Source organism: Rhineura floridana, chromosome 2, assembly GCF_030035675.1.
Source record: "Rhineura floridana isolate rRhiFlo1 chromosome 2, rRhiFlo1.hap2, whole genome shotgun sequence".
In the NCBI taxonomy this organism is placed as follows: Eukaryota; Metazoa; Chordata; class Lepidosauria; order Squamata; family Rhineuridae; genus Rhineura; species Rhineura floridana.
Genome location: NC_084481.1, coordinates 12,645,257 through 12,672,039, shown reverse-complemented (window position 1 = coordinate 12,672,039; position 26,783 = coordinate 12,645,257). Strand labels below are relative to the sequence as shown.

The 26,783-nt window shown below is 42.2% G+C and overlaps 1 protein-coding gene across 1 annotated transcript; it reads right to left on the bottom strand.

The window, feature by feature from the left end:
- Nucleotides 1-420: 420 nt before the first annotated feature.
- On the bottom strand, nucleotides 421-20,079 carry LOC133376205 (shugoshin 2-like). The gene is made up of 9 exons (XM_061607823.1): nucleotides 19,734-20,079; nucleotides 17,360-17,517; nucleotides 16,071-16,246; nucleotides 14,387-14,464; nucleotides 14,064-14,155; nucleotides 7,634-7,923; nucleotides 2,223-4,532; nucleotides 926-1,058; nucleotides 421-688 (listed from the first exon to the last, which is right to left on the bottom strand). Exons 2-9 carry the CDS (start codon nucleotides 17,502-17,504, stop codon nucleotides 532-534), a joined length of 3,381 nt encoding a protein of 1,126 aa, XP_061463807.1. The 5' UTR covers nucleotides 17,505-17,517; nucleotides 19,734-20,079; the 3' UTR covers nucleotides 421-531.
- Between the last annotated feature and the right edge of the window lie 6,704 nt (nucleotides 20,080-26,783).

Sequence of the window (26,783 nt, the reverse complement as noted above, 5' to 3'; positions counted from 1 at the left end):
GTGGCTTTATTCCTTCTTTCACCAAGAGCCAGAACTAGTTCTAAATCACAAAAACCAATATCCTCAAGAGCAACATCTTTGCCAGATACCAGATTCTGCATGAATGAAAAATGAAGAGTCTTGCTGTTGAGGGAGACAAGAGATTGCCACCAACACTATCCTACATCTGAGCAACCAGCACACAATTTTGTACACACAAGGATAATACTGGCAGTGTAATTGACTGGAAGAGTCAGCTGCTAACAGCATTTTGTTGATCTGTTAACTAAGCAAGGTTTAAATTCAGTCAGGACTACCCCTGGTGCTAACCTCTGCTTTCAACCCTTGCAAGCAAGATAATGCTCCTATATTGTTTTGAATTAGCTATTGTACAACTAAATAGTTAACACTCTACATTCTTAGAGTGCTGACAGCTTTTTAAGAATTCAGTGCAAATTTGGGGAGGAATTTTTATTTTTGAAATGGAAGTATTAAATTAAAAAAGAGGAAATACTGTTGACCTGCAAGTTATACAAAAGAGTAACACAATTCCTAAGGAACAGCTGTGAAATCTAAACTAAGCTGAATTTCCTCCTCTTTGGTTTTCTTGGCCTTTCCAGATCCTTTAGCCAATTTCTTATTTTTCATTTTGTACAAAGGGGAGCTAAGGAAGTCAGTATCTGTGTAAGGGTCACCACGCCTCAGTTTGCTGCAGGAGAGAGAGAGATTGAGAAAGAAATGTAAACAGCTGCATGTACAATGTTGATTTTCATATTCTAAGCAACGGCATTCCCAAGCAGGAAAGCCCAGGTTTCAGGCCACAGCCTTGGGGCAAAGACTGTCCACGAACTGTATTTTGACTCCTCCTGTTAAAAAAAAAAAAAACCACCCACCCACCCCCACTCCCACCCCCACCCCCACAAAAAACAAAAAAAACAAAACTGACCTATTGAGCCTGGGCTCTGCGTAGCAAATGTCTCTTTGTCTCCGTCTACTTGGGCGTTTTGAACATGTTTCTAGAGGGACGGAATTGCAGGAAACTCGGCTGGCATTGGTCAAATCTTTCAGTACCTTGTTCCCTGTGAAGAGTCAGGAAATGATAAAACGTTTAAGGTACACTGAGACTTTCTGCTAAACCTTTAAAAAAACCCTCAAAATAACAGTAGTAAATTGAGAATGAAATGTTAGGTCTGATTGACAATCTGATTGAGTGTTTTGTTTTTCAAAGCAATTGTTTAAATTTCACAGCCCTGGGCTTGCTTTTTTAAAAAATATTTTTCAAAGAGATAGAAATACAAGAACACAGGAAGCTGCCTTATATTGTGTCAGACCATTGGTCCATCTAGCTCAGTATTATCTACACTGACTGGCAGCAGCTCTCTGGGGTTTCAGACAGGAATCTCTCCCAGCCCTACCTGGAGATGCTGGGATTGAACCAGGGGCTTTCTGCATGCAAGACAGATGCTCTAACACTGAGCCACGGCCCTTCCATCATTATGGCATTGTTGGTTAAAGGTCCTGCTCCCTGCTCCCTTACTTTGGGTACCATTCCAGAGATGTACACACACGATACATATTTGACCACTCTCCTCTCAACAGCAGTTCCCGTAAGTCAACTGTGCAAAGCCTGAGGTGATCTAACCACTACTCAGCTCTGCGCAGGGAGATTTTGGAGGAATCATGTGGCATGTACCAATGATACAGTATACCTGTGGGTGAGGGAGAGGAGTGCTGCTTGTGCCCACCATCTCTAGGTTCCAATGTACCTCTAGTACTGCTTCCCACTCTGTTATCTTTTCGGTGCCTATTGAAGACCTTCCTCTTTCAACAAGCCTTTTAAATTGAGACCTTATCCCAGTCTGTGTTTGTGTTGGAACTGCTTTTTAATATGTTTTTAAACATTTTTTTAAAGGTGTCTTGAAAGCTTTTTTTAAAAAAAAAGTTTTTAAAGATGTTTTGTTTTAATGTATTTTAAAGTCTGTTTTTATGATGTTTTGAAGTGTTTTTAGTGCTTTTGTTTGCCGTCCTGGGCTCCTGCTAGAGGAAGGGTGCAATATAAATCAAATAATAATAAATAAATAAACACTGAAACTCAAAATCAATTATTGTAAGGTGACATTGGTTTTATGTTGGGAAATGTTTGTAAGAAACATAAAAAACTGAAACATGTTGCTCTCATAAGTATTATGTCTACTAGTAGACCTACTAGTCTACACCATCAACAGCCCCTTTTTATCACTCACCATTTCCTTGTGGTGCTATGTTCTGTAGTGATGTTTCAGGAATTGCTTGTACTGTCTTTTTCTCACATCTGTCAGAAGCTGCCCACTTAGTATCCTTTTTGTTGAAGGCTATTGAGGTTTGGGGCAAAGGAAAGTATCCTTCCAGGCTCACCTGATCTTTAGCAGTCTGAAGTGCATCATGTGAACGACCAGAGCTAAAAGAACCAGGTAAGAAGGTCTTAGAATGACCACCTGCAGAAGAATCAGGAGTGGTCGGACATAAAGCCACAGAATCAGCCAGAAGTGGAGCCTCAATAACATTCTTAAGGAAAGAATCTCTCCAAGACTTGGAACCTGGAACTTTGAGAAAGCTACATCCTGCCTGATCTGCTGAAGTGGTTTTACATCCCTCTGGACTTTGAAGAGCAAAGACAGAAACTGCACACTCTTCTGTCACATCATTTACAGTGGATATTCTCTTGTTTAACCTTAGCGTGGAGTCTTCCCTTTTCTCCAAGTCAATTTCATGGTGGTTGGCACCCCAACATTTCTTCTTTGAGGAGTTGCTATTTCTTTTGTTTAAAGAACAGCTGTTCTCAGTAGTCAAAAAATCCTGAATCTTTGGAATAGCATTAGCAGAGTTCCTATGGACACTGTCAAAAGGAGAATCATCCAGTGAATCTTGAAATGCAGATTGTGCACTTCCTAGAGGGAAAATTGAGGCTGCATCTGCTTGATTTGTTGATTGACAGCTAACTCTCAAGTTCTTCCTTTTCTTTTTATTGGCTCTTTGAGCACTTCCACTCAGACCAAACACATCAACACTGCTTCTGCAATGCTCTTTCTGGGTGCTGTCTCTGCCCACTTTAGCTGTTTTGCCTTTGTGGCATTTTTTAGCTTTATTTTCTTGAGGCTGAATTTTAGAGTGCATATTAACATTTAAGCTTTGTATCTCCATCTCATTGATCTCCTGTGATACACCAATATCTTGGGTCTTTCTCCTTGTTTTTTTACGCTTCACATTCAAATCCAGAGTTGCTTCTTGGTTTGGGTTCTGCTTCTTGAAACTAACCAACTGTTGTGTACCAAGAGCAAGCAGTGATGTTTTATTGTTTAATGAGCTATGCTCTGGGCTTTGAAACCAAATTCCTAGATCCTCTAGGTTTTCCAAGTGTGTCTTTTCTTGAGCTTCATGTGCAACAGGAGCACAATCGTTCTTATGATCTAGGGGACCTGGATCTACCACGTAGGTCTTTCTGCAACCTCTGGTTTTATTAGAACACTGGGAAGTATGCTTCACATCATAGGCAAAGCTCTTTTCATCTCGTATGTTATTATTTAATGAGCTAGTTTCTGGGTCTTGGAACTGACTTTCTAGGTTCTTCATTTTTTCCAAAAAGGTTCTTCGTTTTATTTCCTGGGTCAAAGCATTGCAGTCACCTACATGGTTTGGAGCAGTCTGGTCCACCACATAGGTCCTTCTGCAACTCTTGGATTTATTAGAACACTGGGAAGTATGTGTCACACCGCAGGCATAGCTTTTTGCATCTCGTATTTTATTGCTTAATGAGCTAGTCTCTGGGTTTTCGAACTGACTTTCTGGATTCTTCATTTTTTCCAAGAATGTTCTTTTTTTAATTTCCTCGGTCAAAGCACTGCAGTCACCTACATGGTTTGGAGCAATCTGGTCCACTACATAGGTTCTTCTGCTCCTTATGGTTTTATCTCGGGGGTTGGTACTATACTGCTCTTTCTGACCATGGCTGTCCAGTGGCACTGTTTCATCCAGAGAATCCACGCAACGTGAATCTTCAGTGTGACATGCAGGCTTGGGAATTTTTATCTTGGTACCACTTGATTCATTGGTTTTGCATTGGATTGCAGCAGAAGTATCCATTCTTCCATTGTTATAATTATCCAAATGCACTTTAGGTTGGCTGGTGGAAAAGTCTCTGCTTTCGGTCCCAGTGCTCAATTTTTTTACAGCTTTGATTTTATTGGCTTTGATCTTCTCAGAGTGTTTATTCTTGGTGTTCAGGGTCACAAGCTCACCAACTTGACTAACTTCAAGATACTCTTTAGCAGCCAGCTCCGATTCCTTTGTCCACTGCAAGTCACCAAGTGGCATGCTATCCGATGGCTCCATTTGAGAATCATCTCCAAATGTAGCTGATAAGCCTGTTCTGCGTTTCTTTCTCTTGGTCACGTGCCCACATGACAACATACTGTCACTGCATGGTCTTGTAGTCACCTCACACTGCTGAGGAGAACTCTGATTCATGGCAGACAGCGAGCAACTCCTGGAATTCTGTGATGCTCTCAAAAGGTTGTCTACAATGACAAATAACTGAGTTTAGTAGGTGAACACACCAAGCCAGCTTTTTTCCAAATCCATAAACATCCCATTAAGTTTGTAAGGGCTAGTGGGGTAAGAACACACAAAGAGCCCTTCTCAATCTACCCAAGGGCCCATATAGTCCAGCATCCTATTTCCAGCAGATACCAGACAGCTGCTTCTAGGAAGCCCACCAGCAAGGCATTAAACCAACAACCTTCTCCCCCCTCCACACACACACAGTGTGTAACCAACCCACAACCAATGAATGAGCATTACACTTAATGATGGCTTGACACAAATTGGCCTAGCCTCCTCCTGGGCTCATGCACTCTCTCACCCTCTTGCACAACTGAGGAGAGGTTCAAAGAAATTTGTTTCCACTTTCAGCTAACTGCAGCTTATCATGTTGTCTGAATTGAGAATTGTAGTTAGTGCTAACTACAGTTGGTTTTAACAAGTTACCTTCATGACCCATGTTTTGAAGCTGGCTTTTTTGAAATTAGCCAAAGTTAGTGTTAACCACAATTTGTCACACCAGACAACATGAAAAATCGTGGTTAGAGAAAGCAAACATGCACACGAGCCCAAGAAGCCTAGATTTATTCATGTTGAGCAAAACCACGGTTTAGTGTGATGTCTGGATCTGGCAAGTTCATTTAGCTATTACAGCCAGTAGCCATCAATAGAAGCATTCTCCATTAATTTGTTTAATCCCCTTTTAAAGCCATCACCATATCCTGAAGTAGCCAATCCCTTAAGTTAATTATGCATTGTATGAAGAAGTACATTTCACCTGTCCTGAATCTACTGCCTGAGTTCTATTGTTATGAAAGAAGAAGAAAATTCTGTCTGTTCTTTCTACAGCACGCATAATTTGGTGGCGTGGAGACAAACAGCATGTTTATGCAGACATTTCTCTATATTCAATGGGGCTTACTTCCAAGTAACTGAACATAACAGTGAAACTTAACAGTTAAAAAGGGTTGAGTGAGCTCCTTGCAGGAAGTACAAGATATAAATATAGCAAATGCATACTGTTAAATTATGGTAATTCTATTCTATAAACACAAAACATTTTTTAGCTGTCATGCTCCAGCTTAAGCCCAGCAGACTAGTGGTATCTCAAGAGAAGCAATCAGTCTCATAAAGCTACAGATTGGACATAGGGAGATTCACTTCCAGTAGTTTGGGATTACACTGAACTCCTGAGACTCTTTGACAATTGATGTGTTTTGTTTTAAAGCCTCACTTAAATCAGTGCAACTGAATCCTGGTCTCCTTTGAGGTGCACAGCAAGATAAAATGAGATCATTCCAACAACCCTGTCAGATAGGTTAGGCCGAGAGACAGGGACTGGCTCAAGTCACCCAGTGAGCTTTATACCGCAGTGGAGATTTGAACTCAGGTCTCCCTAGTCATACACTATCCATTACACCACAATGGTTTACCAATAGCTAGTAGTTTAAATGTAACCCAACAGTTTGATCCCCCAAAAAATAAAGCATGGTTAAGAGTAGGGGATTTTCAGTGCAATCCTATACATGTTTACTCATTAACAAGCTTCAAGAAGCAGCAATGTGATAGTTGTGCGGATGCTAGATTGTGAAGACAAAAGGGTGGACAGACTGAGGAGGGGGATTAGTGCTTTTAGGCCTTGGAATGATTATCAGAACTGATAACTTGGTTACAGGGCACTTGAGGAATTAAGAGTGGAGCAGATCAGCACACACACACAAACACACCTGCCCCTCCTGCACGCATCTGCAGTTGTGCATGCATTTGAGCACGTGGGAGGGGGAAACCCTCAAATGCTGCAGTATCTTGGAGAGAGAGGTTGGGGGGGCAGAATGTAGGTGGAAGAAAGGGGGGGACACTGGCACAAGCCCTGAGCTTCCTCACTGCTCCTTGGCTTCCGCTGGGCTGAAGGCAAGATCTGGGCAGCCTTGCAAATAAGGATGATTTTTAAAAGAAGGTAGCAGCAAAGCAGGAGCCAAGAAAGGCAGGCTGGCTGGTTGCCAGGAAGGAAGGGGGAAAGCAGCCTTTCCTTGCAGCTTTGCTTCTTTTTCCTTCATGAAAAGCCCTCTCCTCTCATTCTGAGCAAGGGCGTCATCAGCAACAGCAGTGAGAGGAGATGGGAGTCAGGATAGTCATCCCCTCTTCTTCCTGGTAGCACCTCCCTCAGCCTCCTTTGGCATCTGCCATGTGTGCTATAGGCAGATACCTGCCCTTGGTGTGCCTGAAAGACGCTCTGACACTTCAGCAAAGTCCTCCCCTCTCGTTTGGAGCAAGGGTGTCATCTGCAGTGGCAGTGGGGAGCAGACAGTGTCCAGGTAGTGAAGACTTTAAAAAAATTATAATAATAAATAATTAATTACTGTTCACGGCCCCCTCTAGATTACTTCATGGCCCCCAGGTTGGGAACCACTGCAATAGATGATGTTCCATCCAGGCCTCCACGATGCAGCCTTGGCTGAATTGCTCTACCATTTGCACAGCCTACAAGTGACTTTAACATAGGACCACCACTTAGGACTAAATAAACCCTAAAGACAATGGAAGAGGGTTGGTTCTTCTTTGTTAGTCAATGCTCACAGGATTGTAAAGGAAGAAAATTAAGCATGATGTACATTAAATCTGTTGTTCAGTACTGAACAGAAATAGAACCATGCGTTTCTCAGGCTCTATACTGCCAGCACCCAACAGCATGGCAAAAAAAAAAAGGCCAGACCTCCACCTTGCACTGCACATCACTGAATACAGACAGCCCCAGTGTTAGGGTTCAATCAGAACCAACTGGAAACAGCCCTCAATACATGAGTTCTGCACTGCATACAGTACTGCACCAGTATTAGAACAGATTTTCTGACTACATAACCTCATATCAAAAATACAACATGCAGCCTGATTCTATACATTGTTACTCAGAAGTAAATCCCATTGAATTGGCTTACTCCTAAGTAAATGAGCACAAGATGGCAGTTGTGGTGTGCCATCTCTAGTATCTGGCTTCCCAATTACACGCATCTTCCACTCATACAGAGTATGCTATATATAGCCCAAGAAAAAATAATTTTACTATGAAGCTCTACTATACCTCCAAAAATTGTCCCCCCGTCAAGTGCCACAGCAGTGCCATCCACTTTGCTAAATGTGTGACCATGGTTTTCACGGCTTGCCAATACTACATCCATGAGATGAGAAGAGGGGGGCTTCTCCACAATGGAGGTGGGCACACTCTTCTGAGACTCGCCACAAGCAGGTGCTGGTATACCTAAAGGAACTGTTTGCAAGTGTGTGGAGATGCCAGTTCCTTTGCCTCTTCCATTTTCATCATCTTCATCATCTACATGAGACAGTGGAATTCTCATAGACACTGGCGCAGCTCTGGAGTGGGGGAAGTTAAAAAGAAAAAGGACTGCAAGTGTGTATTCAAGGGCTCCAACAGAGAATACAAAACAAACAAGAGAGGTGAACCTCATACTCTGCAACATACTCATCGGATGGGGTTTGCGGGAATTTGAGTTTCCTTATCTCCCAAGTCAATCAATTGGACAAAGAGAGACATGAATCCCAGCAGGAAAGTATTTTCCTAAACATCCTCAGGGAATGTCTATGCCTAAAGGATGATGCCTACAAGGCTCTTCCCATCACCTTCCCTGCTACTGAATCCGCCTCCTGTCTTGCAAGGGTAAACCTACTTGGGGAGAGAGATGTAGGCAGGGAGGGCTGACAGACAGCAGCAAATCCACACTCAGCCAGTTGCAAACTTTGGACAGGGTTTGGGCTCAGTTTATAATGGTGTCTGGCCTTTCATATGGGGAAAGTCAATTTTCAAACTCCCGCAGTTCTGAAATCTGTCACTGTTACTATCCAAAATGCTAAGCCCCCAAATGTGGGTTAATGTGGGTCAGGAGGAAACTGTAGAGTTAAAATCTACCTTAACATAAACACAGTGTTCCAAAAAAGGGGTTAAGGTACAAATATAAAATGCAATGTTTATAAAATAATATCAAAGAAAGTTTTTAATATGTATATAAAAACAGACAATGTAAAATGCTTATAGGAGTTAGACTGTGTGTTAATTCAATTTATTCATTACCTTTTATCAGTCAATTTGGAACCATGTCAACATGTCAACAATCTAACTATCAATCAGAGCTTGGAAGTAACTCGTTATTTTTAACGAGTTACTTGTAATTCGTTACAATTTTAAATAACGAGTGGGTAATTCCATTACATTTGGAAAGTAACGGAACGACTAGTAATTTCCCTACTTTTCAGCTGCAACTTTAACGTTTCCACGTTAGGTTGCACGTTACTTGGGGGCGGGAACAAGGGGAAGACAGCTCCTGGCTGTGATTGGTTAACACAAGACATGTGCCTCACACTGATTGGACCTCTGCGCAGACACTCTCTTCCCTCGTGATCTGTGTTAGGATGCACGAGGGAAGAGGTGAATAGGCAGGGTCTGCTAGCGTCTGAGAGGACAAAATGGACGCCGGAGGAAAAAGCCAGGGCAAGGACAACGGAGAAGGCAGCAGCAGAATGGCGAAGAGCTGTGGAGGTGAGTGACGATGATTTGTGTGTGTGTGTGTGCCCCCCCCACGGCACCATTCTGCCCCCCCACGGCACCGTTCCGCCCCCCCTCCACTGCCTCTCCTTGCCTCTGCCACCCCCTCCATCAATCACAAGGCACTTCCGAAACTTCGGCCACTTCTCTTCCTTCCCCCCCTTTTTGAACTCTCCCCCTTGTTCCCATGCATACCTGTGTGCTGTATTTATCCAGACAGAGCACTCCTGCCTTTTAAAATGCCGGCTAGCTTTTTATTGTATATTTATTTGAACTCCATCTTTCTTTTTATTTGTATTTTTGTCCTGTTTAATCACAAGACTGAATTGTATGTGGGACAAAAACTGTCTCAGTAATAATAATAATAATAATAATAAAAATAAAAAATCATTAGGCGTATAATAAATGGCTTAAGGCTGATTTTTTTGTTCTTGGCAGAGATGAGGTGAGAAGTAGGGTCCTTGCAGCTCCTCCTCTCAGTCCCCCAGCTCTCAAACTCATGTTCTGTGAGAAAGAGATTCCCAGTCCCAGAGAGAGATAGACTGTTGACAATCTCTGCTAATATCTATACAAATGTACATAACATGCATCACCTGAACTCACATGATCTAGAGTTACCTTAGATCTCGCAAGATTTGCAAATGAGAAGCAATAGGGTTTTATATTAGTTCTGACTGTCTATTGGGCTATCATAGGTTATATGTTTTTTTCATTTTCTATGGCAAAAACTCCAACTTCAGTGGAATTTATGTGATGTGTTCTAATCATTTGAATTTGGCTAATGAATGCTTTATTCTTTCATCAGAACTTTAGCAGTAGTACTAAAATATTAATAAAAAAGAAAAGGGAAAGAAAAAAATACTTTACATACATCATTCAGCTGTATTGCTAATTATAGATATAGATATAAAAGATAAACGGCATTTTGTCAAAAGTATTTTTGTCTACATTTTATACCCCATCCTTGGTTTTCCAAGCTTGGCATGGAATGCTTCTCATACAGAATTAATTTGAAATGCTGCATATTTATTATCATAATCATCATATTCAAAATAAAAAATATATGTACCGCTTTCAAGTTGATTCCAACTTATGGTGACCCTATGAATAGGGTTTTCATGAGGCTGAGAGGCAGTGACTGGCCCAAGGTCACTCAGTGAGCTTCATGGCTATGTGGGGATTTGAACCCTAGTCTCATTTTGTTCTCACAACAACCCTGTGAGATAGTAGGTTAGACTGGCCCAGGCAGGGTTATTCAGTGAGCAAAAATGATGCAAATAGGATCTCTTTTAATTGTGCTATCGACCTGCTTACTTCCACTCTGACTGGGGGATCTTGCAGCATGGGGAAGAGATGGGGGCGCATCACAGCTGAAGTTCACCCATATAGGAGCATTATCTCTTGTTTATTACAGAGACACCTGTTGCAGGTTTTGCTGCTGAGAGCAGCAGTCAGTTAGTGCGGCCACTTGAGTCACAGCTTGTTGATCCTGAGGAGGCAAAACTAGAAAGTGAGGTTCAGAAAGGAGGCCCTGTGCATGAGGAGGAGGAGGGCATGAAGCAGTGCCAGTTGCCCACAGCCACATCTGCAGAACAGCAAGTACCATGGTTTGGCTTTGAGAAAGCTTGTACATTTGTGAGCCAGTGTGGGAAAAATGTTGTTGTACGATGCAATTACTGCCTTCCAAGGATCAAAAATCTGAGATCAGCTGTTTCCTCCTCATCCAATGTGAAGAAACATTTTGAGGTAAGCCTTTGTCATGCTGGTCCTCAAAGAGTGTCCATTGTCTATTTATGTTTAAATTGTGAAGTTCCTCTTCCATTTTTTCTTGGATTCATGCTTTGTTCTTCTTCCTCAGAGGGCACACCCTGAGAAGCTGAGAGCAATTGAAGAAGCAATAAAGGCAAGGAGACGTGGCCTTCCTGAACCAATGCATGACACCCCTCCTCCCAAAATGCTGAAGCAGCAGCAGACAACCCTTGAGAGGTGGGGATCTGGCAGGGAGCCTGTCACCCAGAGCAATCTCGACAGGAGAATCATTGATTTCATTGTAGAGGAGACATTACCACTTCAGACTGTGGACAAACCATCATTCATTAATCTGGTTCGCATTGGACTCCCCAAAGATCTCACCATCATATGTGCCAAGACTCTGAGAGACAGAATTGAGAAGAGAGCATCCCACATGAGAGAAACTCTTGCAAACCGAATGGGTGCTGTGGCATATATAGCAACCACTGCAGATTGTTGGACCAATGGCAAGAAGAGTTACTTTGGGGTAACAGCCCACTGGATCAACCCAACTACCCTGAAACGTGAGGTCGGGGCCTTGGCTTGTAAGCGTCTGAAGGGGCGCCATACATACAATGTCCTTTCAAAAGCACTGCATGATGTACATGTGCAGTACAGGATCCACAACCAAGTTATGTGCACTACTACAGACAATGGCTCCAACTTTGTGAAAGCGTTCAGAGTTTTCATGGCCAAAGAACCAGTGGAAGCTGCAGGCACCAGTGACGATGATGGTGATAACCAGGAGGAGGAGGAGGCTGAGGTGGAGTTTGTGCCTAACTGTGAGATCCTGGACACAGGACCTGAGGCAGAGGAAGAAGCTGCAGACTCAGGAGAGGATTTTGTTTTACCACCACACCAGAGATGTGCTCGCCACACCCTCAACCTTGTGGCAACACAAGACATAGAGGCCATGCTTTCTGACTCCTCCAAAAGTAGTCTTCTTGGTCCTTTCAAGAAACAGTTTCGTTCCTTGATGGGAAAGTGCAGCAAGTTGTGGTCCAAGCAGAACCAGTCAGCACAGATTGCTGAGTATATCCGTGCGCAATGTGGTGTGTATCTGAAGGTACCGAATAAGACCAGGTGGAATTCCACCTTTGATGCGTTGAAGCAACTACATGAGCTCCTGTCAACTGTGCCACTAAAAATGCATGCCATAATGGACTGCTGCTCCTTGTCCAGGATCACAGCTGCTGAGATTGAAGTGGTACAGGAATACACAGAGATTATGGAGCCACTAGCCCAGTCCCTAGATATCCTGCAATGGGAGAACGGCATGTTCATGGGGTATTTGCTACCAACGTTCTGCAATCTGGACCGCAAGTTAGAAGGACTGGAAAACAAACCTGAGAGGTACACATACTGTTTTCAGCTGCTGAGAGGTGTGCGCGAAGCCCTAAGAAAGCGGTTTGCAGCTATCTGGGAGGACAAGAGGCTTCTTCTGGCAGCCTGCCTACACCCTCGCTTCAAACTAGATTGGCTGGAATCGTGTCAGGCCGCCACCCATACCAACAAGTAAGAACATTAGGGAAGCCCTTTGGGTGGACTACTCCAAGGGAAATGTTGTCTCAAGGGAGGCATCAGAGGGCTTAAGGTGGTAGGCAGGGGCTGGGCCTTTTCTTCCTGGGGCTCCTCATCACAACCTTGTTAGGTAATCCTTAAGGGTCTGCTGTGCTGCCCCATGAGTGTGGTGACTTGTTCACCTTCCTACCTTCCATGTCATCATCCACAGGCTCAGGCTGGACCCTGAACCAGGGGACATGACAAGCATCAGGAAATGAAGAGCAGATGATGGTTTCCTAACATATATGTGTTAACATATCCTCTCTCTTTCTTAGATACACAATGGAAGCCTTGCTGAAAGCTGAACTAAAGATGGGTGTACTTAATGAGGACAGTGATCAGTCTTCAGATAAAGACCAGGAAGGAGATGACTTAGAAGATGACTTCTTTAACTTTCTGCCCCAGGGCAAGAAGTCAGCAGTGGACACTGCTGAGGAGGAACTGGTGAGGTACCTGAGGTCTCCCAGCAGGGAAGTGTCAGCACTCCATGGCTTTCCACGTGTGCTGCGGTGTTTTTTGCAGCACAACACAGGCATGCCTTCAAGCGCCGCAGTAGAACGCCTGTTCAGTACTGGTGGCAACGTAATGACTGTAAAAAGACATTCCTTGTCTGACATGCTCTTTGAGCATCTTGTTCTTTTGAGACATAACAGAAACATGTTAAAGCATTTCAAGTGTAAAATTTGATTTCAAGAGTTGGGGTATCTTCATTGCTTGGGGGGATGTGAGATTCTGTTATGCCACTATGTTAATCTTATGGATAATTTTTTTTATTCTACTACCCCCTGCGTGTGTGTGTTTATTTTTAATATTGTTTTAGGCTTCTTAGATGTGCAGCAGCCAAGGCCAGCACCTTGTAGGAGTTTTTTTTAAAAAGTAACTGAAATGTAATTGTAGTGATTACTTTTGAGGAAAAGTAAAGTAATCAGTTACTTTCAGAGCAATTGTAACGGTAATTACTACCTTTTTTGGGCCAAGTAATTGTAACTGTAATTTATTACTTTTTAAAAGTAATCTTCCAAGCTCTGCTATCAATCAATATCCCAGAACGTAGAATACAAAATGTATATCCATCTTCAAGGCCACTGAAGACGTTCTGTCGAAATGCGTTTGGCCAAAGCACACATTTTGAATTTCTTGGGTACTGAGTCTTGTTTATTGGCCATTGCTTATCAGTTATTTTTCATGTTCAGATTGGTATTGTTTTGATTATCTCATTCTTTATCATGTATGGACACTGAGTTGTTTACAAAAATTCTTTTCTGGCCATTTCTGTACTATTATATGAGAACTTCTATAAACATTTTACATTGTCTGTTTTTATATACATATTAAAAAACTTTCTTTGATATTATTTTACAAACATTGCATTTTATATTTGTACCTTAATGTGGGTCAGGAACCTTGAAATAATGGAAGGGTCTTCTCATGCTGACAGGAATATCTTAGGCACTAGGTCATGCTGACATTTTCCAAGCTGTGCAAATGATAGCTGGAAAAGGAAGTGGGACCCACAGTGGAGCTCATTTACATGTCTCATGAGCACTATGCACTAATGCTTGCTTTAACAGCTATCCATGCAGGTCATCTCTGTGCATACCGACTTGGGCAGTTCTCCCCATCCTGGTTGCCTGTAATATTGTCAATCCAACTGTGTCCTCCAGCATCTAGCAACAAAGAGCAGGAGCCATTCTAAGGACGAAAAAAGAAAATGGGACGGATTGGCAAGATCTACCTCTTAAACAATGTTCTATTCTTTTTCCGAAAAGCCACTACAGGATTGTGAGGAGAGCAGTGAGAGACTTTGCAGGCCAGCAAATGGAGTACAAATGTTTTGCATTTGCTAATGAACACAGAAACAAAAGGGAAACATATTCTCAAGGTATTAGATTGCTGTCAGCACATAATTGACCATTTACTCACCTCAGGAGGTCTGCTCAGTTTGAATGCAGTTTGCAACTGGTTGTTCATAAGTTGCTGCAGTTCATCAATATACTTGTTCTGCATCCAGATGAAAAGGTTAACATTTTTAAATTTATCCAGAATTTCAATTTAAAAACCAACCAACCAATCAGCCCCAATATTAAATGGAAAACTAGGGCACAACTAGTAAGACTCCTTACAGTGTTTTCAAAGAAGCAATTGCAGCACATAAGTGAAGGTCCCTAATAATTTTCCTAATGTTTCATTTCCTCTGTAGTTTTATATTTGATCTTCTCTCTATGTTGTAAAGTATTTTAATTTAATAATTAATTCATAAATCGTAAGAATTCAGTAATTAGAGGATATTTTTGCTTCCAGGATTTTCTGGTTTTTCTCCAGGTAAACACATCAAAGATCAGTTGCCTGTCAACTTTCTTATAACTTTGGTATATCCTAGAAAAACTTGACAAGGTCATGACAACTGTTGTGCTGGATCTGACCAAGGTTCCCCTAATCCAGCTTTTAGCTATAACTCAAGACATCCAATGTATTCCTCATTATACCCTTCCAAAATTTTACAATTATTGGATAAGAGCACTTTGTTCCTTTAACATTTCCAATGATAACTTTCTTTCAGTTTATGCTGTGGCCACATTCAAACCTCATACTAAACCATAGTGGAGTGCGATGTAAATGAGCGTGGGATTCATCCACTCCCTCACCCTCACTGTTCCCCACAGCCTGGGGAGGAGTTTAGAAACTTTTTATTCAATTTTGCTTAACCGCATCTTGTTGCACTGTTCAGAACAAACTGTAATTCATGTTAACTATGGTTAAATAAGCCAACTTCAAACCACGTGATGAAATTGGTTTGCTTAAACAAACCATAGTTAACATTAATCACATTTTAGGATTTGGACAACATGCTAACCTGTGCTTAAAGGAAAATGAAAGCAAAAGTATTCAAACTACTCTTCACAGTCATGTGGGAGGAAAGGAGAAAAGCAACTATATGAGCCTAAGGCTCACCTAGGCTCATTCACGTGTTGCTAAAATATGATTTAACATTATGTTTAAACATGGCCAATATCTTCAGTTTTCACAGTGCAAAAATTGTTATTAAATCATTAATATTGACTTTTCATTATAGTGATATTTAGAGAAATCCTCATACAAAATATTAGAAATATACTTCTAGTTTCCTTCAGCCATTTCCTAATAAGGTTGCCAGCTCATATATAGCTATTCTCAATATGGGATTCTCAGTGGACTCTTAACACCCATGTGAATTAACACATCCCTTACTAAGTTAGTTTCCATTTTCTCTTATTATTCCACAAATGGGGAGCCACCACTTAGAAGGTCCGTTCTTATGTTGCTACCCTCCGCACCTTCCTCTGACAGGGCACACGGAGAAGGGCCTGAGATGATGAATGCAGGATCTGAGTTGGTTCATTTGGGGAGAGGCAGTCCTTGAGGTACTGGGGTCCTGAGCTACAAGGCTTTATAGGTCAAAACCAGCCCTTTGAATTTGGTCCAGAAATTAATTACAGACCTAAGAATTCAAGTAAGGAGACCCTACCCCCAAAAAGGTAGAACTGCAAACTGCAAATCCCTCCTCATATACTTTGTGAATTTTACCCAGCTACACCAGAGACACAGATCATGGCTGCAAATACTGTACCACAGAGGAGAGCTTTTGACGCAGGGAAGCATTTTCAAAGTGACACAACTCCACTTCTTTCTGCAGTAGCATTTTGTCTTCAGTAAGCCTTTGAGCAGCTATCTTTGCAGCACTGAGAGCCAAAGCTAACGCTTTGTTGTTCTGTTTTAGGGAGACCTTCATTATAGAGGAGTTATCTGTATTTTTTTTAAAAAAGGAGAAATTTTTTTGTTGTTGTTCACCCCATAAGCAACTTAACTGGTCAACCCATCCCAAAATTTACATCATCAAGACAAGAATAATAGAGGCCTCCAGCTCAAAATGTGGCTAGTAAACTCTAATCAATGTGTGTAACCCATGTGCTCTACTATAGGATTTTGACCCCATGAATTATATTATGAATCAAATTCTTATTGGTCTCCTCCTGGTCAATCAGAGGGCCTCTGTGCTTTCAACAATTGCCTGATGGAGGGATAAACAAATGCAGTTTCAATCCCTATAATTATGCAACTATTTTCCAGGAATACAAAAAAAGTGGAAGAAAAAGAAACAGTCAAGTTTCACTTTACTGGGACAGAAAACACAGTTAAGGCCAACAGCAATACTTATAAATCACTTCCTGTGCCATTTTTCTTGAGTGGCCAAATCTTCCCCATCCCTGCTAACACTTTTCTCCCCCCACACACACATTTAAACAAACCCATTGTCTCCTCACATTGCTAACATATGACATTTCATCAAGGCCAGCATTCCCTGATCCAGACTTGTGCAAATTCTCAACACATGTATCACTCCATCTGTATAATAAACTGCAGTTAACACAATCTGTGGTTTTGCTCAGAATGGGATGTGGTGGGGTGAGGAACAGGTCCCAGAAGGCTTTGTTTTGACATTGACTGGACTCGATGGGAAGGTTGAAATCATGCAAGTTCAGTGCTGTGATACAGAAATCGCCCCATGGCAGCACTGGGCTGAGAAGATAGGTTTAAACTGTCTTCAGAGGCCAACACTCCTCTCAGCCCATTGCTGTGTTGGGAATGAGCAGGGGGAGGGAGGGAGGGAGAGAGAGACTGCCTGCATGTAGGCTGGTGTATATATATATGTGTGCATGTCTGAGTGCAGTGTGCACAGATGATTTTGGTGGCCACTTTAGTAACAATCACTGATGGCATGTTGTTCTCAGAGGGCTGGCCAGCCTTGAATACGGCCCTGAAGCTGAAAAAGATTAGCAACACTTGCCTCAATAGATAAGCCCAAGTCTCCAATGGAGCCTCCAGTAAAATAAATTGTTTTTAAATACTGCCACTTACTTATTGCTTTTGTTCTGATCTTTGATGCAAGAGAAGCATTCAGCTTTGCTGTCTTTAAGACACCATTTTTCTTTTCTTTCATCCGTTCCTTGACTCCACTTACAGAGAAAATGGAGGATGTTTCTGCAAGTGCCTGGAGCAACATTTTTCAGACAGTCCTGCCAGTTGTTGAGATGAAGAAAAGTTTCCATTATAATCTTCCTTATTGTTTTTATTTGTAAGATAATTTACAGTTCTTGACTTGTTTTTCCTCTGAGATAGATCACAATTATTCTAATTTTGCAGGTGGGCAAGGCCAAGGGATCACTGACCAAGGAAAACAGAGGCCTATTTCAGACAAATTATGAAACTGTGCTTTGTGCTAACTGAAGTTATGAACACACACTATCGTTTGAGCTTCTAGGTGTTTAACAGACAATCCATGGTTTAGAGCTGCTCGCCTGCTTTCATTTTCCATCTGCTTAGCACTCAATTTCTAAAGTTCATTTTCCCTGACTTCTTCATGGTGCAGCAGTCTCTTGAGATGGAGCAATGGCCCTAACTAGGGTTTGTCGATTGTCTATGAATGCAGACATTATAGCAAATCACACTAAGTACAAACCACACTTTACAGCAAACCATACTTAGTATGCAGATTCAAACTAGTCTGAGATGCTGGTTTGTTGGGCCCAAACAAAAAGTATTTAGGCAGGCTCAGATTCAGACATACATGGTTTGTTTAGCTAGATCATGTTTTTTATATTATGTCTGAACCCAACCAATGAATCATGGTAGAGATGAAGCCTTAAATCAAGCTTAACTATGCCAAGTCCAAATATACCAAATAATTCCAACTTGCTATTCATTGAATATATTTGACAGCCAAAACACAACATGTTTTTTCTGTCCTCATTTCTCTTTAGTCTTGTTGATAAAGAATATGTTCACAGAAAGAAATGCATTTTGTGACAAATTACAAGCTAAACATAAACCAGAAGAATAGCTGATTTACTTGCGATTTGGTGCATCAGTTCCAACACCTCCTCTGTAACAGTACATCGCTCTCTCACGCATACACACAAGGAGATAAGGACTAAATGGTGTTGTGCTTGCACCTCACTGAACATGGAAATGTTTAGCAGGGGGTTGGAAGCCCACATTGCTGCTATTGTGCCTCTATATTTATGACAGCATATTGAAGATGAACTCCAGATTCAACGTTGTACTGCAGAGCTTAAGATGGAGGAAATGCCTACTAGTTGTGTCACTCAAATAATTTGATTTAATATTTGTGTGCCACTTTTCCAACAACCAAGCTGAGCTCAAATGAACACCCCTCATGCATTGAGGGGGATGCAACAGCCAGCCATACACTCCTGCCAGTTATGTATTTAGCAACTGTAAGTGCCCCTGAACACGTACCACTTTATGCACATATAGCTCTTCCATGGAATCAGAAATCCTGAGTCAACCAGGATTCTTCCTCATGTGTCTTACATGGGTATGGTCCCTCCACAGAGCCAGTGAACACACAGATAACACACAGCGGTAGTAGGACTAGCCAGCATGACCCCACAACCCCTTACATGTTGAGCTGGCAAGTGGGGAACAACAATTGTAAATATTCCCTTAGGTACAGGCTTCCTTGCAAGTAGAAAACTAGCACAACAGTAAAAAGGTTGCACTAACCACTCTCTGATGCACACTAATTTTTCATTTGCAGACAGCTTAACTCTAGCCCTCTTTGGAGCCTGCAAGGGCGCCGTCTGCTCTACCATTTATTTATGTATTATATTTATATCCTGCCCTTCCACCCAAAGGAGCTCAGGGCGGCTGCATTACATAGACTAGATTGAAGTGTAGACAAATCAAGCGCTATGCTCATGCTTCTGCAAGCTAGTGCAGCACACGTACTGATTACCGGGAAACAAGTCCCAACTAAGGGCACACAAGATATCCGTAAGGAGCAAATTGAGAGCCAGCGCAGTATAGTAGTTGGTAGTGTCAGACTATGGGCAGGAAGCACCAGTACAAATATTCCACTCAGCCCTGGGGGACTTCGAGCAGCTCACCATCATCTCCAAGCCTAACCTATCACAGCGGTTGTTTTAAGAGTTAAAACTGAGATAGCAGAGAACAGTGTAGTTAGCCCCAGCTCCTTGGAGGAAGAGCGGGATATAAATGTAATAACTTAAATAATTAGAAATAGATCCCCAGGTAAGTCAGGGCAGGAACGGCTACCAGAACAGTCTCTCCCTCTACCCTCTATTACGCCGCGTTGTATTTTTGCCTCCCTTGTGCAAAGAATTGGAGTGGCGGGGGCAGTATTATTTTCCATGCATTTGACCCTTCGGCATCACCATAATCAAAGTATGGGGGGAAATCATCCACTTACCAGTTTTCATTTAATTTTAAAAAACCGCTTCAGTTCAACCCCCACTTCATTTCCTCCTCCTGTAGTCCCCCCAACGGACTGGACTTCCTACTAAACAGGATTGTGGGAAATGTAGTTTGTAGTTCATTTTGAAACAAAAAAAAGATTGCTGGGCTCCCCCCCCCTTTCATAAGTCTTTCTTTCAATCAGTCAGTCAATCGCAACCTACAAAACGGGCGATCGAGGTTGTGAGATATCTCTGCCAGACGTCTATCTGCATGTAGTAAAACAAGACAATCAGCGCCTGAGTAGTTTTCGTTTGAAATTTGCCACGTGATCAGTTTCAAACGGGAGAATTGGCCCTCCCCTAGCAACAGCTGCTGCTTCCTGCCCAGGACACGAGAAAAACTCTTTGGTGAGGAGGCTTGAATCCTATACAGTATCGTAAATCACAGCGGAAGTGTTTAGCTGACTTTTGCTCTCAAAGCTTTGCGAACTCCAGAAAATAAATATGCATATTTTTTTTCTCTTGCCCCAATACAATATATGCTCGTTCTGGTTAAAAAAAATGAGGTGTTGGTACTTATATCTTGATAAAAGTGCTGTGGGTGGTAAGGATGCGTGAGAATTTCAATTCAGTTTGCATTTCAAGCAGAATTTATCAAATTTGCACTTTGTGAAACAATATGAGAACTGAAACATAGCCATCCTTGCAAATTTGCATTTATTAGAATTTTGGGATGCAGTTCACCAACTAAACGATATTTATAAAAATGCATATATTAGGGAGAAGTGTGCATAAAAATGAATATATGAGTGAAAATGACATGCAAAAAGGCATGATGTGATGAGAAATGGCTTGCAAAAAAGTGAACCTTTGTCAAAACTGCCTACAAAAATGTGTTTATTTGGAGAAATACACTCTAAAATAGTGGAGAATTTTCATGAGGATTTTAAAAAAAATTCACAGATTGCTGCAGAAATGCAGAGAACTGAATTTAACATTAGAAAAGTGAGAAACTGAGAAAACTGAAATTGACATCTTTCCATCCCACCACATTCACACTGTACATTTATTCCACTATTATTCCACTTTAAATAGTCGTGGTTTCCCCCAAAGAGTCCTGGGAAGTGTAGTTTGTGAAGGGTGCTGAGAGTTGCTAGGAGACACGTATTTTCCTCACACAGCTACAATTACCCGAGTGATTTTAACAGTCCGTCCTTTCCCCCAGAGAAGTCTGGGAACTGCAGGTCTGTAAGGGGACTATGGCTTCTTTCCTAACAACTCTCAGTATCCTTCACAAACTACATTTCCCAGAATTCTTTGGGGGAAATCATGACTGTTTAAAGTGGAGTAATAGTGGAAGAAATGTACAGTGTGAATGTGGCCTGGGTGCCAGCACAAAATAGCTGCCATGTGTGGGGAAAAAAAGAGGCCAGTACACTGTACCCAGCCTAAACGTCCAGAGGAGGGCGCCATAACTAGTATGGGGAGGAAAATTAATTTACGTTTTGTAAAAAAATTGCGGGGGGGGGGGGAGAAGTGTTTAGGAGGCAGGCCCCGCCTAGCCCTCCCAGCTACAGTCCTGACCCTATGTGGAGACAGATGGCTAGGGTGTAAGAGGTACTGCTTTCTTTCATGGCATTGCTACTCCTCGAACTTCAACAGCTATGCTACAGGAATTCAATTAGTTTTGCTTTCCTTATCATAACATCTCTGCACAAAGCCACAGAAGACTGCAGTTGAATGTTACTTCAAGACAAATGATGGAGAAGATCCTCCAACACACCTGAGTGCACCAGGCTGATTTAGGAGGTGCAGGTCAGGCCCTGTGACACACACAAGCTCTTTCTGCTCCAAGCCGCTCAATGTCTGCTGCCTCAGGCCCTGAGCATTTATATAGCATGCCAGAAACCACAACACACACATTATCTTCTTGTAATTTTGACAACCACCATCAGTATTTCTTCCTTATCCATCGGAGGAGGGATTGAGACTGTGAGAGCGTGAGTTACAACCCAATCCTACATGTGTCTCTTCAGAAATAGGTCCTGTTGCTTTCAGTAGAAATTATGCCCCCATAAGTATGAAGAGCCTTTCTGGTTGGTACTTCCTGCCCCTTAGCCAGTATTTATTATTTGCTTGTTTATGAACAATGGATATGGTATTTTATAGTATAACAACAAAAAGGTCCATGCCCCAGAAAGCATACAACAGAAAATTTGCCAGAGAGGCAACTGAAGAATATGGAGGTGAGGATAAACAAGGAAAGAATACGCCTTCAGATTAGTCATTTGTTAAACCCTTGCAATTGCTGAGTTCCTGCCTATCACTGGGCCAGCTGCCCTGTGAGCAGAAGTGGAAGAAGTGTTGTTACAGCCACCTCTTTAAATAGCCTAGTTTAGCTATTATAATGATAAGAACAGCATGCTTGATCAGGCCAATCGCCCATCTAGTCCAGCATCCTGTTCTCACAATGATTAATAAGTTGCCCATGGGAAGCCCACAAGCAGGACCTGAGTGCAAGAACACTGATATTTGGATGCATACCTCCTCCAACTACGGAGGCAGAGCACAGCCATCATGGCTAGTAGCCACTGACAACCTTATCCTCCATATTAAGGTTTCTGTAGATTTTATGTAAGCTACTCAGGTAGCCTTTTTTGAGCAGAGTAAAAAGCTTTAAAGAAAATAATCCAAAGACACAAAAGCTGTGTTATTTGCCTATCTGTAATTAGATTTTGTTTGGACAATTTCTACTTAGTTCTCACTAGCTACTCTTAAGGTTGGTACAGTTTAATGCAACTAAGAGCATATCTGTATTCCACTCCCACCCCCACTGCGCCTGATCAAGGATAACTGCTTATGCATTGTCAAAAAAGAGGTCAAAAGATGGTACAGTTTTGCATAAAACTTGCATTTGTTCATTACTATGTATAGATGCAAATTTATAAATAATTACTATAACTAGGTGACCTGCATGCCTGCTTGCTTTGTTGACCAAGTGCAGACTGTTGATGGACAACGTCAAAGCCTCTGCTGTCTCTACTTACAGTGTTTTATCTTGGACTGCAAAGTTGTTCAAATACAGGAGGACCTGCGCCTATCCTAATCTGATCTTGACCAGTGACACAGCATGAGAGGAGCCAGATCCTCATCCAAAAACAGTGTTAATACCTTGAAATGCAGTGAAGCTGCTGTGCCCTCTGACCTTGTTCCTCTGCTAGCCCTGACTTCCTCCCACACTTGCCATGGGCTACATTCAGTCATGAAGCTTATTGAGTTAGCTTTACTGATTATAATGGTAATGATTCTGTCCTGATTGTTAACATTTCTTTCACACTGCAGTTCCTGTTGCATTATGGAACTGTGGCTTTCTGACCAATACACAGTCATGTCACACTAAATTTAATTCACACCACTGGATGTGGTATGATACAAAAAATGAATATCATTGAACATGTCGCTACTCCCCCACCCACCCACCCATTCCACACGTGCACACTTCTGTTCCCCCATGATTCCCCCATGAAAACGGCAGGAGTATTCCTCCCCAAATTTTGTCACTTTATTCCTATGATTTTCTGGGTTAATAAGGTTGCAAACAGATTTTTTCTGGAAGCAATTAACATGGAAATGAGTGCTAAACTTCTACTATATTCTGCTAGATTTCCAGAAGTGGCTTTTATGATGTGTGAAAGATCAAACAAAATGTGGAAATTATCAGGTAAAGAAACCTCAGGAAAGCAGAATAAACTGCTGTCTGAATGCAGCCATGGGCTAAACTAGGGTGCTGCATCCAAACCAGGGAGGGGGGAGAAGGCTAGTGGAGAGAGGGTGTGAAATGCAGGGCCTACATTCCCTCACATTGTAGTCTCAAGGTGAGTGGACCGTGTCACCATGGACAGACCACACAGCTTCCACCCAGTAATGCATACAACAGACAGGGACAGAGGTTGTGGGGTCAGTATGAGTAGCATAGTTCAAAGCAGCAAAGGGTGTGCAAAGAACTATGGAACTGCCAGACCAAATGCAGTTGGTCTGGCAGTTCCCATGCAAATTGTCATATTATTTCCCTATTCCATCCCCTCATGTGGGTGTCAAAGTAGGTTTAATTTTCAATTTGAAACTTGCTAAACTACCTCAGTAACAAAAAACAGCAGATCAAGCATTCTGGAATTTTTGATGACTTTGTAAGTCCCTCTTGGAGCACTTCAACAGACCAAGTTAAAGTGGTGTAATAGAGCCCCAGTCAGCAATTAGTTTTATGGGGGGGCTATGTGATGTTCCTGTAAGTTAGCATCTGTAAATATGGTAAGTGCGGGTCTATTGGGTGATGTATGGTAATTGACTGAGAGAGAAGGGGGGAGTACATGGGTGAGAAGCTGAAGTATGCTGGATGATGATTGGCTGAGTGGCTGGCTGGCTGAAGGTATAAATGGAGGTTTGTGAGTGATGAAGGGGGGTCGGTTGGAAGGTGGGAGAGAGAGTCAGTTAGAGAGAGATTGTTGAGTTGGTTGGCAGAGTTCTGAGGGAAGTATTGGATTTGGCTGATATTTAAAGAGGATATATATGAACAGAAACATAAAGAGTAACCATATATGAAACCATACGCTTGTGAAACATTCCAAAAGTAATCTTGTTATTTCCTGTTATTAGTAAATAAATACTTCTTTGGTTTACCAAAGGCCTGATCCTTGGCTGGGGGATATACATACCAGAAGGGAGGGCAAGGTAATTACCAAGGCTGAACAGAAGCAGTATCTAATGGTGGCAGCGGTGAAGGGAGAAATAGTAACAAGTCAAGTATCCAGAGCAACCCAGAGTTGTATGCTTTATATATAAAGATACAAGGGGATTGGGAACAGCATAAGCACGCAGTCACAAAAGTAACCAGCTAGAGAGAGACTCAGGCAAAGTCTCTGGGAGTACGTGACTGGTGGTGCTGCCTAGCAGTGGGATCTAGTGAGATCTGTGCTAGAGCGGAGTGAGAAACCATATAAAGGACAGTCCGGACTGGTGGTATCCCTGGTGGTGCCTAGTGAAAGGCAGTGGCCACAAGCAGGTGGGAACCTGACAGGGAGAACCAGGGAAGGGCGTCACAGGCTATTCTAAGGAGTGGGATGGAGAGTGGTGAGCCAGGCCCCTCATCCTTCCAAGTCAGATTCTGGCAAGTTCTGTTGCCACTGTCACCATTCATTGCACATACCAAGTGTTCCTCTGGGCTGGCAAGAGGGGCTACCTGGTACATCCCGGAATGGGGGGGCAGATTTGGCCCTGGGACTTCCAGTTGCAGGTCTATACAATAGAGGACACAATATCTATTTTAAAAGTTCAGACTTCTATAACAGCTGGTGTTCTAACAATGCAATCCTATGCATGTTTACACAGAGATAAATCCCACTATATCCAGTGGAGCTTAGTCCCAAGTCACAGTGCATCAACTGCAGCCTTAGCCAGTTAGTAGCTATTGTACACATTTTGATCTGCTTTTGCACCTACTTTCACAAAACAAACAAACATAATGCTTCTTGGTTTCAAATTCCAAATCAAGCAAGAACTGGATGGTGTGCAAAATCAAACACACAATACCCATGGATTTCAATAGGCTTAGGTATGCTTAAATTTGCACAGGATCAGGCTTCAAATGTGTCTAGGAATTTGTCAATTGCCCACACTTACCCCCTTGCTTTATTTGGATGCGACTGATCATTGACGCAAACTGTTACATCCTCCAAGAGCTGTGGCAGAAGAAGGGTGTGTTCTAATTTATCAACAATCTGTCAGTGTCAGGTAACCCGTTTAGTTGTGAAATCCAATGCCATGGCAGGTAAAAAGATCCAGGAGCTTGGCTCAAATGGAGCTGCTTGCTAGTTTTCTTTTTCTTAAAATTTCAGCTCAGCGGTATTGTGTTTCTTAGCAACAGACAAATGGTTAATTCTCTTGGTTTCCCTGTGCAAGGCATTCATTCCTGCTAAGACACAGCAGGACAAGCAAGAAGAAAATAACATCACCTGGACTGAATGCTTTTCTAATTATACCAAGTCAACAAAATTCCAGAACCCAAATCTTTTTAATACCCATTGCACAGAAAGAGGTAATGGATTATTTCTCATTCATTTATGTAGGAGTACTAGATGTTGTATCATCTTTAAGATGCTATTAATATGTTACAGTACATTCTTTTCACGGTTGATTGTCAATTCACTTTCCTCACTGCTAAATGGCCAGAAGGTAGTATATGCAATTACCATGTTTTGCTTTCCAAACAAAGCAGTTGCAAATGCTAAATTAATTTTGATGTGCTTTTCTTGCTTGCTTGCTTGCTTGCTTGCTTTTAACGAAAAAGCTCTCTTGAAACCCCAAATATAATTTGTCAGTAAACATGCAATTTCATTAAAACAGAATACGTAGACTTAGCTATTCTACCATGCTGATTTATGACACTGTATAATCTGTGATATGATCGCTTTGTGTGTTCATTAATTTTCCATGGTCCATGCAACGTCACCTGTTAAAGCAGACTTTCTCGCTGTTAAATCTGCTTTGGCATTACCGCAAAAAATGCGATTTGCTTTTTTAAACCGGGAATCATCTGCTGTACCTTCAGGCGCTAGGATGCAATACCATGGACTTTAGAGCAGGAGGCATTCCGTGGGTGGTGCTTGGGCTTTTCCCCATACCCCTTCTCCCATTCACAGCCAATCATGTATTTCCACTTTTGCACATGTTCGAAAATGACCAGAGAAAGCCCGGGAAAACTGAACCAATCAGAGTAATGGGGTGGTGTTGGGGGGGGGGGGCTCTGCAACTTATACTGTGCAGATGCAAAAAAGCGCATTTGCGCAGAAGCAGAAACAGCCATTAATTTTTAGCCAGCGTGCAAACTGGGCAGCAATTGTGGTTGTTTGTAAAGCCCCCCTTTTCCTGGCTGGTCTCACTCAAGTGCGGCTGGTTGGTGCAGGGAGCTCGCTTTGCTCTTTCCTCCTTGCTCGGAGACAGACAGACATGCACAGGCACACACAGTGGAGAAAAGCGAGAGCCTGGCACTTTGCAAAGGGCCACAGGAA